This window comes from Daucus carota, chromosome 2 (assembly GCF_001625215.2).
Source record: "Daucus carota subsp. sativus chromosome 2, DH1 v3.0, whole genome shotgun sequence".
Classification (NCBI taxonomy): Eukaryota; Viridiplantae; Streptophyta; class Magnoliopsida; order Apiales; family Apiaceae; genus Daucus; species Daucus carota.
The window spans coordinates 49,419,233-49,434,996 of NC_030382.2; the positions used below are offsets into that span (position 1 = coordinate 49,419,233).

At 34.6% G+C, this 15,764-nt stretch overlaps 2 protein-coding genes across 3 annotated transcripts; one reads left to right on the forward strand and one right to left on the reverse strand.

The window, feature by feature from the left end:
- Positions 1-44: 44 nt before the first annotated feature.
- On the reverse strand, positions 45-2,653 carry LOC108205998 (transcription factor DIVARICATA). The gene is made up of 2 exons (XM_017376150.2): positions 1,206-2,653; positions 45-866 (listed from the first exon to the last, which is right to left on the reverse strand). Exons 1-2 carry the CDS (start codon positions 1,625-1,627, stop codon positions 368-370), a joined length of 921 nt encoding a protein of 306 aa, XP_017231639.1. The 5' UTR covers positions 1,628-2,653; the 3' UTR covers positions 45-367.
- An 8,511-nt stretch (positions 2,654-11,164) lies between these two features.
- Positions 11,165-15,739, forward strand: LOC108210094 (protein NRT1/ PTR FAMILY 8.1). 2 transcript variants are annotated; one of them, XM_017381355.2, is made up of 5 exons: positions 11,165-11,344; positions 13,396-13,579; positions 13,661-13,878; positions 14,029-14,582; positions 14,695-15,739. In XM_017381355.2, the coding sequence occupies exons 2-5, from the start codon at positions 13,447-13,449 to the stop codon at positions 15,527-15,529; spliced, it is 1,740 nt and encodes a 579-aa protein (XP_017236844.1). In that variant the 5' UTR covers positions 11,165-11,344; positions 13,396-13,446; the 3' UTR covers positions 15,530-15,739. The 2 variants fall into 2 exon arrangements, with proteins under 2 accessions (XP_017236844.1, XP_017236845.1); XM_017381356.2 differs by lacking the exon at positions 11,165-11,344 and adding an exon at positions 12,839-12,946.
- The last annotated feature ends 25 nt before the right edge of the window (positions 15,740-15,764 follow it).

Genomic DNA, 15,764 nt, shown 5'->3' on the forward strand with positions numbered 1-15,764 from the left:
AGGCCGTGTCCTGGAAACATGCTGCGTACGTCAGAACCTTCACATGATCAAATATGAGAAATTATAAGATAACCACTTTCCTAGCATACAACAGTATGTTCAATTTGTTAATTGCTCTGAAGATTGAATCTTCTTTACAGATAATTCTCATAGTGTACTCGTACAGAAAATGATCTTATGCCTATATGCATTTAGAAGTTACAAGGCAGTACTAGAACCAATTCCCTCAAGCAACTATTATCTCAAGTGCCAAGATAATATATTCACAAGAAACACCCCAAATGGTACAAAAATAGCTATTCTACTCTACCGGACTCATCAAAGAGAAGGCTTTCAGAGCCATTGAGAGAGTTGTCGCAGCAACATTTCATCCATGGAGATTATGCAGCCCTGACTGCATCTGGAAAACCATATCTTGAGTCCCCATGTAAGATTCATGTATATTTGCCCTCTGAAAATTATGGTCCTCCACTTTAATTCCATGTGAATTTAACCCATATGGAGACATGAACATGTTTCCACTTGTTTGGCTAAAAGCCATGGCTGCAGCACCATTGTTTGACTGGTTCCACTGGTAAGGTGTTCTGGACATGGCACTGGAATTTGTGTGTTGAGAGAGTGCGTTACACTGGTCCATTGAAGAAATTCTCTTGTTGTCTGGCGATGGAGTTTGATTTTCATTTAGATTCACTGTGGTTATATCATGAATGCTTGCTCTTCTTTTATCTTTTCCACCAGAATGTTGCCTGATAAAGTACTTCTGAGCATGGCTGGCAACTTGAGTCGGTGTTCTAGTAATCACATAATTACGCGAGATGTTTCTCCAGTCCCCTTTCCCATACTTCTTGAGCCCCAAGAGAAACAGCCTGTGAAATTTCAAATAGAACTCATTATCTCAATAGAAGATGAACTTCTTGCTATAAACACACAATCAAATTTCAAGCACACAACTTCAGACCATTCTTATCCAATTTACAAAGCAATTTTCTAACAGACAGAAGGTTGGTAATATTGAACCAGGGAAGTTTAATTATATTATCCTTTTCTTACCATTCGAGGCCACGAGCTCTCAAGATGGAAACTTTATTGATTAAGTACTTACAAAAAATTTATCCTGCAATTTTGTAAGTACACACAATAGAGCTTCAAATTTATGGCACATAAACAGAGTTGAAAAAATTATTAAGACCATGAAAGTGACTTACTTATGCTCTTCTTCAGTCCACGGAACACCCTTCTTCCTTTCTTGATCAGATGGTCTATTTCCACAAGATCTTTTTCCACCGAATGAAGCCTTGAATCCATCGAAACCATTAGTACTATTCCCCCATTCTAATGTAAAAGGTGATTGACTATAACCAGGAGTTGGAAACAACCCTGCTTCAATACTACTCACATCATCTTCCAACTCTTTATATTGTCTTTTAACATCAGCCACAGTTTTCCCAGGAACCATGGCTGCAACTTTCTGCCACCGGTCCGGAGTATCCTTATCGTACCTAGCCAGAGCATTCTCAAACAACTTGTTCTCTTCTGGAGTCCATCTAGTGCTCTTGCTTTCTTCAAGCAACCAGCTTGAGTTTGGAAAATATGAAAATGGTGATAAAATCTCCATCCCAAATCTCATCCAAGAAAATGATTTTTTAGCTATTCAACAAAGAAGCCTAGTTTTGCTCTATAATTCATACTTCTCCATAGATTAAAAAAAATGAGGGGATGTAAAAAAGAGGTGGAGAATTTTACAACTGCAACATCAATGTTATATCAAGGAGCATTTTGTGAGAATCAGAATACACCTTTTACTATTGCCATCTTCACTCAATTTGGAATCTAAAAAGAACCCAACTTTCCAAAAAATCAAACAGGATTTCCCTAATTATAATGAGATTAAACTATTATCAAGCAAATAACTATTTTAAACAATGATAAAGCCCTAAACACCCGTGAAAATATCCAAGTCCATTAAACTTTCTTTGGTATTATAGTAGAATGAAAAAGGGTTTAAAACAAGAGCTAAAGAGAGCTTGGAAGTGGAAAAGGAACAATCTTTTTACTTACTTGAGCTCAAATTCTTCAAATCCCACAAGAATATTTCTAAATTTGAGCTAAAGAGAGCTTGTAAGTGAAAAAGGAACAATCTTTTTTACTTACTTGAGCTCTAAATTCTTGAACTCCCCTCAAGAAAATTTCTAAATTTGAGCTAAAGAGAGCTTATAAGTGAAAAAGAAACAATCTTTCTTACTTATATGAGCTTCAAATCCTTAAAATTCCTTCCAATTCAGGAAAAAGGGGAGAGAGAAGAAGGAAGATTCTTGAACTAATGAGTGTAAATAGGAGCCTGGAGGAGTGCAAGGACAACTAAAAAGCTGAAAATAGAAACAGACCCAAGTGAGAAAATAGTGAAAACTTCAAAGATTTTGGGACTTTGTGAAGGCTTGAGTGGGGAAAGATTTGTGCTTTTCTTTTTCAGTTATGATGCATGATGATGAGTAGCAGTAGTAGTAGTCTAGGCAAAAGAAAGCACAAAATATAGCAAGAGGGTTGGAGTAAAATGTTATTGAAAGGAGTGAGAGACAGAGATCTAAACAGAGGAGAGAGGAGAGAGGGGTAGAAGGGTGGTGGATTGTGATTGGATGTTATGGTGTTTTTGGATACTGCAACTTTAAAACAAACTTATTACTATAAAATAGGAACTTTCTCTTTCACTCTTTGTTTTTTCATTCGAATCTTGGACAAACAACAATTCTTTTTTCTTCTTTTTTTCATCTGCACAACTAAACATTATTACACATAATACGGTGAATTTTACATAAATTTCATGTAGACAAAAGATCTGATGTGCTAGTCTAGAAGGCCATGGCTCAACTTTGTTCACAAGAAAACTGGAGTCCATTATTTAAGATGATCATTTTCGAAAACTATTAATATATGATGATGAAAACTGCTGTCACACTCTCATATAAAACACCCATGTCAAAGATCCTTTTCATTTAAAGAAAACTAAGCTTATTAGTCAATTTTGAAATGCTCTTCAACCATAAAAAGTCATTTTCTTTAATTTATTTCAACCAGAACCAACACCTTTTTTAATTATTGTCAATTAGCAACACCTTGTACATGTATTTATATGATTCCATTCCGCAATGACTTTCAGCGAGTTATTTGACTTTGACACGTATATTTAAATAATTGATTGCATAATTAAAATTAATATTTTAATATATTTTTATAAATTAAAATCTTGGATATGTATAAATTTACAAAAACTTAATAAAAGCAATTTTAGTTATACTCTCAAGAGACATAAATATTTGTTAATTTTTAAGTGTTAGATTATTTGTAAAATATTCCCTCGGTAACTCTCATTTGTGTACAGTTTTACGCTTAAGTTGCACATAAAATATAATTTTATAAATTATTTTCAAATTTTTTTTTTCTAAAATTAGACAAATTACTAATTTATGTCAAATCTATAAGATTAAATATAATAATAAATAATTTTGTTGATTTTGTATTTATGAGTACTTTAATACATGAACTTTTTACAATACTAATATGAAATTAATGATATTAATAATGTACCTTGGTAGACGTGATAAAAACAAACCGCACTGAGTGAGTAAATTCTAACACGGTTTAGAGTCAAATTTGCATACTCCCTCCGTCCCAATGAATTGTATACAGTTTCTTTTTTTGGACGTCCCATCAATTGTATACATTCCAAAAATAGTAAACTTTTATAATATAAAACATCATTACACCAACTACTTTTCTCCACTATCTCCATTCTATAATAATATAAACACTATTACACCCACTATTTTCCTCCACTATCTCAAATCTATTATTAAATATAAATGGGTCCCACCACTATACTCACTTTTCATCTAACTTTACTCATTTTTTACACAATTTCTTGGTCTCCGTGTCCCAGCCATTTGTATACAAATGACTGGGACGGAGGGAGTAAATTTTTAGGGTGTCTGATTCTTACAGCCTAAGCACAGTGATTTTCTTGCAGGAGCGAGGTTAAAATCTGGGCAGCAAAGCGAAGAAGCAGATGAAATGTCAGCAGCTTACTACTAGTACTAGACACACTTTTCTTAAAAATAATTGCGCAGGGACCCACCTCACACCCAATATGAACACTCCCCATTGGGCAGCCCTTCCCACATTATTGCATGACTGCAGTCGCATCCTGTATTAAGTACGACCCACGTGTTGCTCAGTCATTGGATCTTCAAATCTGTACTTGTCAGTATACATGTCTCGTAATTATTAAACATTAACCAATCAGATCATTAGCACCAAAAATTAAAAGAAAATAGCCAATCAGGGGATGCCACTCAAAAAACCAAGATTAACAATGTCATGTGAGGCAGTGTACGAGTGTAGAGTTCAAAAAGCTTCTCAACATCTCACTTGACAACCACCAGGTTTCTCGTATTTTGACAAACTTTCCGTACGCGGATTGATTTCGGATAATAAATCATGTTCGCATCAGTAAATAATCAAATTGATTTCAAATCAAAATAAAATCACTTAAATTTGAATAAAACTGACTACCAGTCAAACTAATCTTCTCAAGAATAGTTGGATTTCACATACACTATCATTACAAACAAATCTTACACTATTGGTTAAAGATGTGCATGAACATGAACATGGCAGATAAAAATTCGGTTCGTCACATACATATATTAATAAGATATGTTGGGGAAAAAAAAACTAAACAGTTTAATTACAAATTTGTAATATATATTAGGAATATGAATTATTGTGATGAGCATTGAACTAAATTATAGTTTCATGGAGTATAAAAAACGACTAAGGAGAAACGTGGCAGAAGATGTAATTATAAATAACTAGAAAGTGAGAGGAGTGCTCAAACCGGTCCCTTTCCTTGCAATGTGACCAACTGCCCCGCTGTCTTTGTTTGTCATCTCAATTCTCATCTAATATTCTATTACTAAATACATAATTTATTATATTTTTGAGAAAGCAACATTTTATTATACTCACCTTTCTGATACATTGAAAGCATAATGGGAATTTTGTATTGACAATTGCCTCATTTCTATACTCTATACCAAATTTACTAAACCTACATAAATTTTTTCAGTTTTGTAAGAAATAAAAAAAAGTAAAACTACAACAGGGGAGCTCGACCGTAGAAAATTGATTAGTGGGCTTTAATGAAGGCCCGTTACTAAATTTGTAAAAACATCTGATTAGAGTTGGTTCCAGACTACTACTAGTACTTTACAAAAATGGAAAATGATTTGGTGGTACAGGTTTAGTAACGGTTCTTTTCATTTGACATGGGTCACATGGCTTATGCTTTGCCTGGCACTTCTTGATTTGTACTCTAACATTAAGCGTGTCCATACGACATTTGCCGATACTTGTTCCGGTGATTATTGTTTTCAAATACCTGAATTAAATTCTCAAATTTGTCATCATTTGTTATATATCAATTATAAATAATTATTATCGTCAATTAAAAACTTTTAAGGTGTTCTGTCGTTAATGGAACGACAAATAGCTTAGGTTGCGTTTAGAAATACGGAGTGGAATGGAATATGATAATAAGAAATTAAATGAAAATAGCAGAAATCGGAAATTTATTTTGAAAAATTTAGGAATGCGGAGTGGAATGGAATATGGTAATACGACCTCAATAGCACCTGTGGCAATTTGAAAACCGATCGATTTTGACCAATCTTATAGCCTAAATTCATGGTGTATCTTTGAATGCAAGTTAAAAATCATGAGTAGAGTTGTAGTTCGAGTCACGACCTCGCCCAACTCGAACTCATTTAACTGGGCTCAGCTCAACTCGTTAAACGAGCCGAACCTGGACAAAGTTCCGGCTCGTTTAATTATGAGCCGGCTTGGCTTGACTCGACTCGTGAAATAATTAGGCGAGTCGAGTTCGGGTAGAGGTTTAGACTCGATTAAGTATAAACTTATACGAGCTGGCTCCTCAACTCGTTAAAACCCGGCTCGATTTGACCCGTGAAATTTTACAAATCCAGTTCGGGCAGGGTTTAGGCTCGATTAACAAAACGAGTCAGCTCGGCTCGACTCGATTACACTTGCCTCGAACTTGGCTCGGCTCGAAACTCGACTTACCGGACTCGAATTACAGCCCTAATCATGAGTTTTTGTAAAAATTTCCAAATATTCACTAGTGTCGAAAGAAGTTCGAGTTTTGATCATCGGGATTCTATGGGAAAACGAGGGAGAAGATTGAAGTGGCAAGTGAAGGTAGAGGGCCATGCATCCCCCACATGTAGAGGTGGCCATTCGGTCGGGCCGGGGCGGTTCGGGCCGGTTCAATCGCGGGCTGAACCGTCAGCGGTGAAACCGTAACCGGCACGTCAAGATCGGCGGTCCGGTCCGTGCCGGGCCGGGTTGGTAAAAATGAAAACCGAAACCGTGTTATACGGTTTTGACGGTTTAGGCGGGTTGGCGGTTCGGGCCGGTTTAAACGGTTCCGCGGTTCGCGGTTCACGTTCTGCGGTTGAGATCGGCTCATCAATCATTGTCTGTGTCATTTACTGTGTGTTACTTTTTTGTTTTTTTTGTTTTATGTTTATTTTGTTTTATAATAACATGTGTAAATTTTAATAATTCTTAAAATTTAAAAATTCGATAATAAAGTTTTATATGATATTAATTTTGAAAATTATTTTTGTTAAGTATTAATATGAAATTAATTATCAATAAATTGTAAATTAATAAATAATTACCTAAACTTAAAAAATTAACTGAAATAAAATTAACTAAATTATTTTTTTGAAAGAAAACTTAAGTATAAAAACTTAACCGAAATAAAATTAACTAAATTATTTTTTTTAAAAACAAAAACTTAAGTATAAAAACTTAACCGAAATAAAATTAACTAAATTATTTTTTTTAAAGAAAATTACCTAAACTTAAAAACTAAAACGAAATAAAATTAAGTAAATTATTTTTATAGTTACTGAAATAAACTAAACAAACACTAAAGTTAACTAAACAAACGAAATAAAACAAAAACTAAAAAAAGAGAAAGCAAAAAACTGTAATTATATCAACCCAGCACCTTTTGTACATGCACCTTATGCGGTTCAAACCGCGGTTCCGCGGTTTCGCGGTTCCAGGGTTCAAACCGCGGTTCCGCGGTTCCAACTGCGCCGGTTTTGCGGGTTCTGACGGTTTCGGGCCGGTTACGGTTCGGTTCCTCAATTGTCAACCCGTATTCGGCACGTGATCAATATCGGTTCATGACGGTTTCGAACCGGCCCGTGTTTATACGGTTTCGGGCGGTTAAAAACCCGGTTCGGGGCGTGCCGGTTCAATCGGTTTGGCCCGTTTGGCCGCCTCTACCCACATGTTGTAGCTTTGATTACAAAGTCACGACGTTGGAGCTTTCCTGCGGATGTCTTGTTTTTCGAACCTGAAGGAGAGTCTACAAGGAAAGGATAACGTGGCTAGCACAAGTTGGGTTGTAAGAAAATGACGAGACCACCCCTCTCATTTGGTCCATACTCCATACTCTACAACTATACAATTGTTCTTTGGATTCATGGAAGAAAAATCAGAAAAAGACGAGCGTGTCTACTTGTTACATGCATATGCATTATTCACCTACTACACCCGGTAAAATATAATATAACTTGACACTCGGTAAAAAATAGAAAAAGGAAATATGCAAGAGAAGTTTATTCCGAGATATAACCCGAATTGTGAGCTAAAGTTAATTCTCTTGCTCATGTCAGTACTTATTTGTAAGGGTGGATAGTTTTATAAAGTAATTAGTGTATTGTTAACACGTTATCAACAGAAAAACTCTTTCTTTGGTGTGCAGGAGCAACAATTTTTAATCGAATCATTGTTTAGTTGGGGGAGCATCAAGATCCAGCCTAAAAGGTGAAGCCATATGATTACACCTAATTAACCCTACTTAAAAACCCTAAGCACCAAACATTCATGAAATTGTATAAAATGGTATCTAATTTTACAACCAAGATGAATTACTTTTATTTGAATCTTAATTAAGTGTCAATTTCTACTTGAATAACTGAAAATAAAATCAATTTTTATAAAGGGGAGAGAATATTTTGGTTGATAATAATTGGCAGGCGTGCATGAAGTTGGTGCACTGTCTTGTATATATATTCTCTTATTCTCCTTCCATGTAAATGTAAGAAATATAAAACAAATGCATTAGCTAGCTGACCACATCACTTTTTAATGCGATTCAACTTGTTGAAGTGGTTGTCTCCGCCAGTCAAATAAATATCCATCTGGTACTCTAAATTAATCTCTAATGTCTTAATATTTTTTTTTTACAAAATAAATTATCCAGCAAAAATAACAAAGTGGAGAAATGGCAAGAGAGAAGACGGGGACAAAGAATCGAATTGTGACCCGCAAGAGGGCTGGCATAGGAAATAATGGAGGGCCGGGGAATTAAATTGAATACCAATAATTCAAGTGTGAAGTTGGCACCTCCACTCTACGGCTGTTTCCATTTAAAGAAAGATTCTTTCTGTTTTTAATTTACTTTTTTTCTATTCACCATTATTTTTTTATATTATAATTTATTCACATTTTTTCTCAATGAATAAGTCAAAGTCAACTGTGTAGCATGGAAACAAATGTACAAATTTTAAAGGTGGAAACAGGAACATGCATCGCATAATCTATTTCTTGCCATCACTACAAAATAAATAAATAAATTATGATGATATAATATTTAAAATACATATTTCAATATTTATATGATACATTATAGGTTAAATCATTAAAGCGCTATTAATATAAAATAAAAAATATAAATATTACATGTATACAGGTTCGGAGGTTCCTCGTTTGGAGCCCATCTTTGTATTGGGCCTTCCCGCTACCCACACTATCATAATTCACTCAATGGGTTTTTCTTACAACCAGCTGCCTCATCAATATTGTAGTTGCAAAGAGACCGGGGTTCAATGGCAGTATTTAAATAAATAATAATAATAATAATAATAATAATAATAATTATTATTATTATTATTATTATTGTTATTATTATGTTTGTTTGAGTTACATAATTGTTGGGTTATATTGAAATAAACGACGCCCACTTATATATTACTGTCAAACAAGTGCAAATATTGGGAATTGCTACAAGTTCTACGCATATTATACTTAAGAGTAAGACCAATGCGATCCAAAACTTAAACAACAACAGAAGAAAGAAGAAAACAGAAGATATATATATAAAAAAAAAAAAAAAAGACCAGTGTATCTTTTTTATCTTGTCATACGTCCCATATTTTATCCGGGAGGCCCAATCTGTAAGACCTGAGTAGTGGGCTGATGATTATTCTTATGTTCACAAGTCTAGTAGTCTTGGAATTGTATACCCAGATGGGTCCAAATAATGTCCATAAAAATAATTAACTTTTAGTTGGATGGTCACTAAAGTCCAATAACAAGACGTCGAAAACCCCATTTCTCTATTAGTAGCCATTGACACAAGATGTTGATATTTGAGTATGATTTTCTATTTTTCTTTGAATAAGATATGTACGACGAATCTTAAACAGTTTTTCTTGTACTGTTGGCTTTTTTTTGTCAACAATGCATTATAAAAATATGTTCACATTGAAAGATACGTAGAGCTAAATCTGAGGTCACAATTCACATAGTTCATTGCGTCCGTGCATGTACAAATCCATGACATGCAACTGTTTCTAATCTTCAAGTCATGCCAAGAGTAAGAGTTTAGCAAAGCTGGCTTTTATATTAGGTATTTTACATGTTATTGTTGGGACTCCGGTGATAATTTTCTTCTTCATTTAAATATTACCCTTTTGCTTCGTTTTGCTGCTGTCATGAATAAATTTTGGCGGATTTTCTTTTTAAAGAGTGGTTTTATCTTTTTACTTCGGCTCGTTGTTGTCATGAGCAAAACTAAACAAAAATGCAAACAAAAAACGGTGTAAGAGTTTTAATATGCACTAATATATGTTTCTGACAGCCGTAAAATGTTTATTTGCGTAATAAGTGAGAAATTGACTTTTAATAAGTGATCAGTCAGAAATTGAACTAAAGTTCAAATAATTTTTTTATGAAAATTATCAATAAATCATAAGTTACCCCATAAAACACTTTTATTTTTATTCATATTATATTTTTAATAATTCATAAATCACTGATAAGTCGAATTACTTAAACCGACATTTTAAACTCTCCACTTTTTTTATTAAATTATTTTAAATCACAAATCATAATTTTAATATCAGCCAAACCAGTTTAGAGAAACTAAGAATGATTAACAATTTTAACCTCAGTCTCATTGAATTGTGTAGAAAACTTAATTAATACTTCACATAGAAGATTAACAATATTAAACACCACCGTGACGGATAAGGAGGCTTCAGTAGGGATGGCAACGGGTTGGATCGGTTCGGATATTTGAGATATCCAAATCCAAATCCAAATTATTTTTAAAATCCAAATCCAAATCCAAATCCAATCGGGTTTCAAATATCAAATCCAAATCCAAATCCACGGGTTTCGGATCGGGTTCGGGTTTGTTCGGGTTTATCCAAAACTTAAATTCTGAAATTTATAAAGTATTGTAAAAATATTATTTTTGATTTTTTCGCCCTTAAATTTCATTATATTTAAAACTAAACTACTTTAATAATAAAGTATTACACATTAATAAAATTGAAAAAAAGTATATTAGTATACATATACACATACATACATACATACATATATATATATATATATATATATATGGATTTTTTTTCGGGTTTCGGGTTTGGATCGGGTTTGGATCGGATTTGGATTTCGGGTCGGGTTTCGATACGGAATACCTAGTATCCAAATCCAAATCCAAACTCGTTCGGGTCTAAAAATCAAATCCAAATCCAAATCCAAATCCAAAATATCGGGTTCGGTAAGATCCATTCGGGTCGAAACGGTCGGGTATCCATTCGGATCGGTTTTTTTTGCCATCTCTAGGCTTCAGATAAAACTCTTACACAACCATTCGGCCAATCATGTCTTGCGACAAAAAAGAGGTCGCTATTATGTCATATGAACACCCGAAAAACAAGTCAAATTTTTAGTGATTAATTTTCTACTAAACAAACCCATTACTTTAATCAAATTGCAGATTCATATGATGCGAGGGACCAGCTGGTATGATTACCCAGGCATGTGCATGTATATAAATATATCATTATCTGGTTTTACATCAGTACAGTGTGTTTTCTTTGAAGTAAGATTCTTCTGCAGTGAGACCCAGTTAGCCATTGATGAGTGAGTGCCTTCTTCAACTGCAAAACTCAACCAGGTCAGAATTTGTTCATACCCTTTTGCCTCTGTTTTTTTTTCTGTTTGTGCAAATCATTCATTTTTATCTTAGAATTAGCTTTATTTTTGTTATGTTTTGAGTAGATATTGCTGATATAATAGCTGGTTAAACTAGGTAATTACTTTACTAAGTACTCTTATGAACTGAAGCTGGGTTTTGGTTTGAATAGAGCTAGAAATGTTGGGTTGAAACTTGAGAAACATGATAGGATACTTGAATTAGTTATTCAAATTTCTTATATTTGATTCTTGATTTCTTTTTAAATTTATAATTTATATTTTCGGTTCTTGGTGTTTGTTTCCTTTATATGGACACTGTATATTGGAGATGAGGATTTGCTGCATCATGGGTGATGCAATTTAGAACCCAATTTCACACCAGCCCTTTAATTTTGCATGTGCGAGGACAATCAATTGCAAAAATTCAAATACTCGTGCACCGTCTTAACCAAGGCTCTATATATCTTATTGCTAAGAAACCAGAATACCAGATGGGCCTTATCACTATGGATGATGATACTAAAAAACTTGAGAGATGACACTATGGAAAGCTTGATATCTAGTTTTCTTATCCATGATTGATACTTATTCACATATTCAATATTCCACTATTTCTGCGCAAGCCATGACATTAATAGTCCACAATCGCTGTAATCACTCATCAACTTGTCTTCTACTTAGACAGTTAGACTCTGGTTTCTGCAATTTGAGTTAAATATTCAAAGGAGGCTTTAGAGTGTTGACTGACTTAACAATGCTAGCTTCTCATTTTCATTTTCAATCCTACTTTTCCAAATTGGATGCTGCTTTCACCCTCTATTATTTCTTTCTCATATTCTGTGTCGACATATAAAAGCCTAAAACTTATACTTTTAATTCATATGTGATTCGGTACATATTTTAAATATATAGTTTTAATAAGTACAGAAACTGGATGAGAACACTAACAAGTTTTTTTTTTCCATTCAATTATACTCAAATATTTTTAAAAAGTTGCAGGCGACTTCCAGCTTTGATTATTTTTATACGCTTTTCTTGTCCTTAAATGCTCTTAGCTATAACATAACATATTAATGAGTTCCAATGTTAATTTATTACGACTAAAATTTGAACTGGGATGGTTTTATGTGATTTGGTTTGCTATATGTGCGGTTTGCTCCCGTGATTGGAATTTTCCCATTAAGCTTGTACTCAGAAAAAATTCCAAAAATACAAGGCCACAGTCCCAATTGCCTTATTGGGTCCGCCCATGCATTGACGGGTAAGTTCCCGGCAAAGTTATGGTCCCTCTGCTATATTCAAAAATGTTGGCTGTCTATTTCATCCTTCCCCACCTCTCACTATCACTATGATATTTTTCTTTGAACTTTGATTTAATCAAACAGCTGCATACGATATTGATCCTTGTTGACATACAGGAGAGACTTTTCCTAAATTTATTATTCATAAAATCCTAGGACCACAAAGCCAAGATCACACATCACCACAATTATATATAGTGGACTCTTTTCTAAAACTGAAGCAAGTGCAGCTGGCTGAACTAAAATTGTTCCAGTTCTTTGTTTATCTGATTTTTCATGAGGTAACCTGTTATTATCATGTGTAACAACTTATTATCATTTACTAACAACACTCAGTCCTTGTATCCAAAAATAACAACAATTCCACTATTTTTTTTCTTTCTTTTTATCATGAAAGTAACTTCAAATTGTAGGTTTAAATGAACCTGAATTATACATAGTGATGTGACATTATACCAAATGCATATACCGTTTTTCGTATTCATTTCACTTCACCAAAATAAGCATTCTGTGTAATTTTTGAATATAGTTTGATATAGCATTATGAGTAAGTACCTTTTTTTATGTAATTATTAAGAAGTCTTACCTGAGATGAGAGGGAACAAGCATGAGGTTCTGGTTTACACCACAGAGTTAATGCAACTTATGATCAACCTTTTTTTTGTTATGATTAATCTGTGCAGTTAAGATATTGTCTCATTCCATGAAATATTGAAATTTGATTTTGCAGTATTGACGCAACTTTTAAATTCTTGGGGTTGTATACCTCTGATCTGAAGACATGTCAGATTTAAATATGGCGGAAGCGAAAGTGGAAGATGATGTATACACAAAAGATGGGACTGTGGATTACAAAAACCAGCCTGCTAATAAGAAAACGACGGGAACCTGGAAGGCCTGCCCTTATATCCTTGGTACTATTCGTGAATAATCATTAGTTCCATTAGAATTTTGTATGGTAATATGATGCTGATTTTTGTAATAAATGTTGTCAGGAAATGAATGCTGTGAAAGGTTAGCATACTACGGAATGAGCACTAATCTGTTGCTATATTTTAAAAATCACCTCAACCAACATAGCGCAACAGCTTCAAGAAATCTCTCGAATTGGTCTGGAACATGCTACATCACGCCTCTAATTGGAGCATTCCTTGCTGATGCCTATCTTGGAAGATATTGGACAATTGCTGGCTTCTCAATTATATACGTTATTGTGAGTTCAATTTATGTTGCTTTTAAGATTAAAATTCTAAAGGGGGGAAAAGAGTTTGTTTCTATATTGTCGCCAAACTATCAGATTATGTTATGTGGGCACATATATCATGGTTCTGTATTAAACAAAGAGATGTCAATTTTTATGCAGGGAATGACATTGCTAACGTTATCGGCATCAGTTCCTGGCCTAAGACCTTCTTGTGTATCCAAAGATGATTGCCATGCAACAGAATTCCAAAGTGCAATTTGCTTCACAGCACTTTACCTGGTTGCACTGGGAACCGGAGGTATTAAGCCTTGTGTGTCATCATATGGCGCAGATCAGTTTGATGATGATGACGAAGTTGAGAAGAAGCACAAAAGTTCCTTTTTCAATTGGTTCTATTTCTCAATTAATATTGGTGCACTCATTGCTTCTTCCTTGCTAGTCTATATACAAGATAATGTGGGGTGGGGTTGGGGATTCGGTATTCCTGCTGTGGCCATGGCAGTTGCAGTCGTTTCCTTCTTCTCAGGTACTAAATTGTATCGCAACCAGAAGCCTGCAGGAAGTCCTCTCACTCGTCTTTGCCAAGTGATGGTGGCTTCTTGGAGAAAGTATAGTGTTCAGGTTCCAGAGGACAAGTCTCTTTTATACGAGACTGCAGATACAGAATCTGCTATTGTAGGTAGTCGCAAACTTGAGCACAGTAAAGATTTTAGGTAATTCCCTTTCGGATCTCGCATTATATCTATTAGTTTCTTGTTTTGAGAAAAAAATAATCTTATATACATACCTTGAACAAATAATAGAATTAAGTTTTTTAATTTCCAGGTTCTTTGACAGGGCAGCCGTTGAGGTGCAATCTGATCATATAAAAGGATCCCCTGATCCCTGGAGACTTTGTACTGTTACTCAAGTCGAGGAGCTCAAAGCAATCATAAAACTGCTGCCAATATGGGCTACAGGTATCATATTCAGTACTGTCTACGCACAAATGGGAAATTTATTCGTGTTGCAAGGATCCTTCATGGATATAAGCGTTGGAGGTTCTAGCTTTAATATCCCACCAGCAGCTCTTAGCATTTTTGACACCCTTAGTGTCATTTTCTGGGTTCCCGTGTACGACCAAATAATTGTTCCGGTTGCAAGAAAGTTCACAGGCCACAAGAGTGGCATAACTCAGCTGCAAAGAATGGGCACAGGATTAGTTATATCAATATTTGCTATGGTGGCTGCAGGGGTTCTAGAGATTATTAGGCTTGATATAGTCAAGAGGCACAATTACTATGACCTTAAAAACATGCCGATGACAATATTTTGGCAAGTTCCGCAGTACTTTCTGATAGGTTGTGCAGAGGTTTTTACATTCATAGGTCAACTGGAATTCTTTTACGAGCAAGCTCCTGATTCAATGAGAAGCTTCTGCTCAGCTCTTTCACTCACCACAGTTGCTCTTGGAAGCTTTCTGAGCTCATTACTAGTTACTATTGTCACGGATATTAGTACTAAGAATGGGAAACTCGGATGGATACCAGACAATTTAAATCGCGGCCATCTCCAATACTTTTTCTGGCTTTTAACTGTTCTGAGTGTTCTGAATTTAGTCGCTTTTCTCTTCGTATCAAAGTGGTACACCTATAAAAAAGCTGTTGGAACTCTGCGCTGATCGTTGCCACGGCTATAGCTTAAGCAAAGTCTGTCCTGCACTTCACTTTCTTGGCATTTCTATATAATAATTCTGTATATACCATATCTCTGTTTCCATATATAGTTCTGCACTGTTATTATATGTCTTTTTATTTCTTTCTTTTTGATTGTTTTCGTCATCTATGTGTAAAGAGAATCAAAAGAAGCAATGAATGTGTTATTATAGCAACAGCAGTGTTGAGCTTGTACATTTT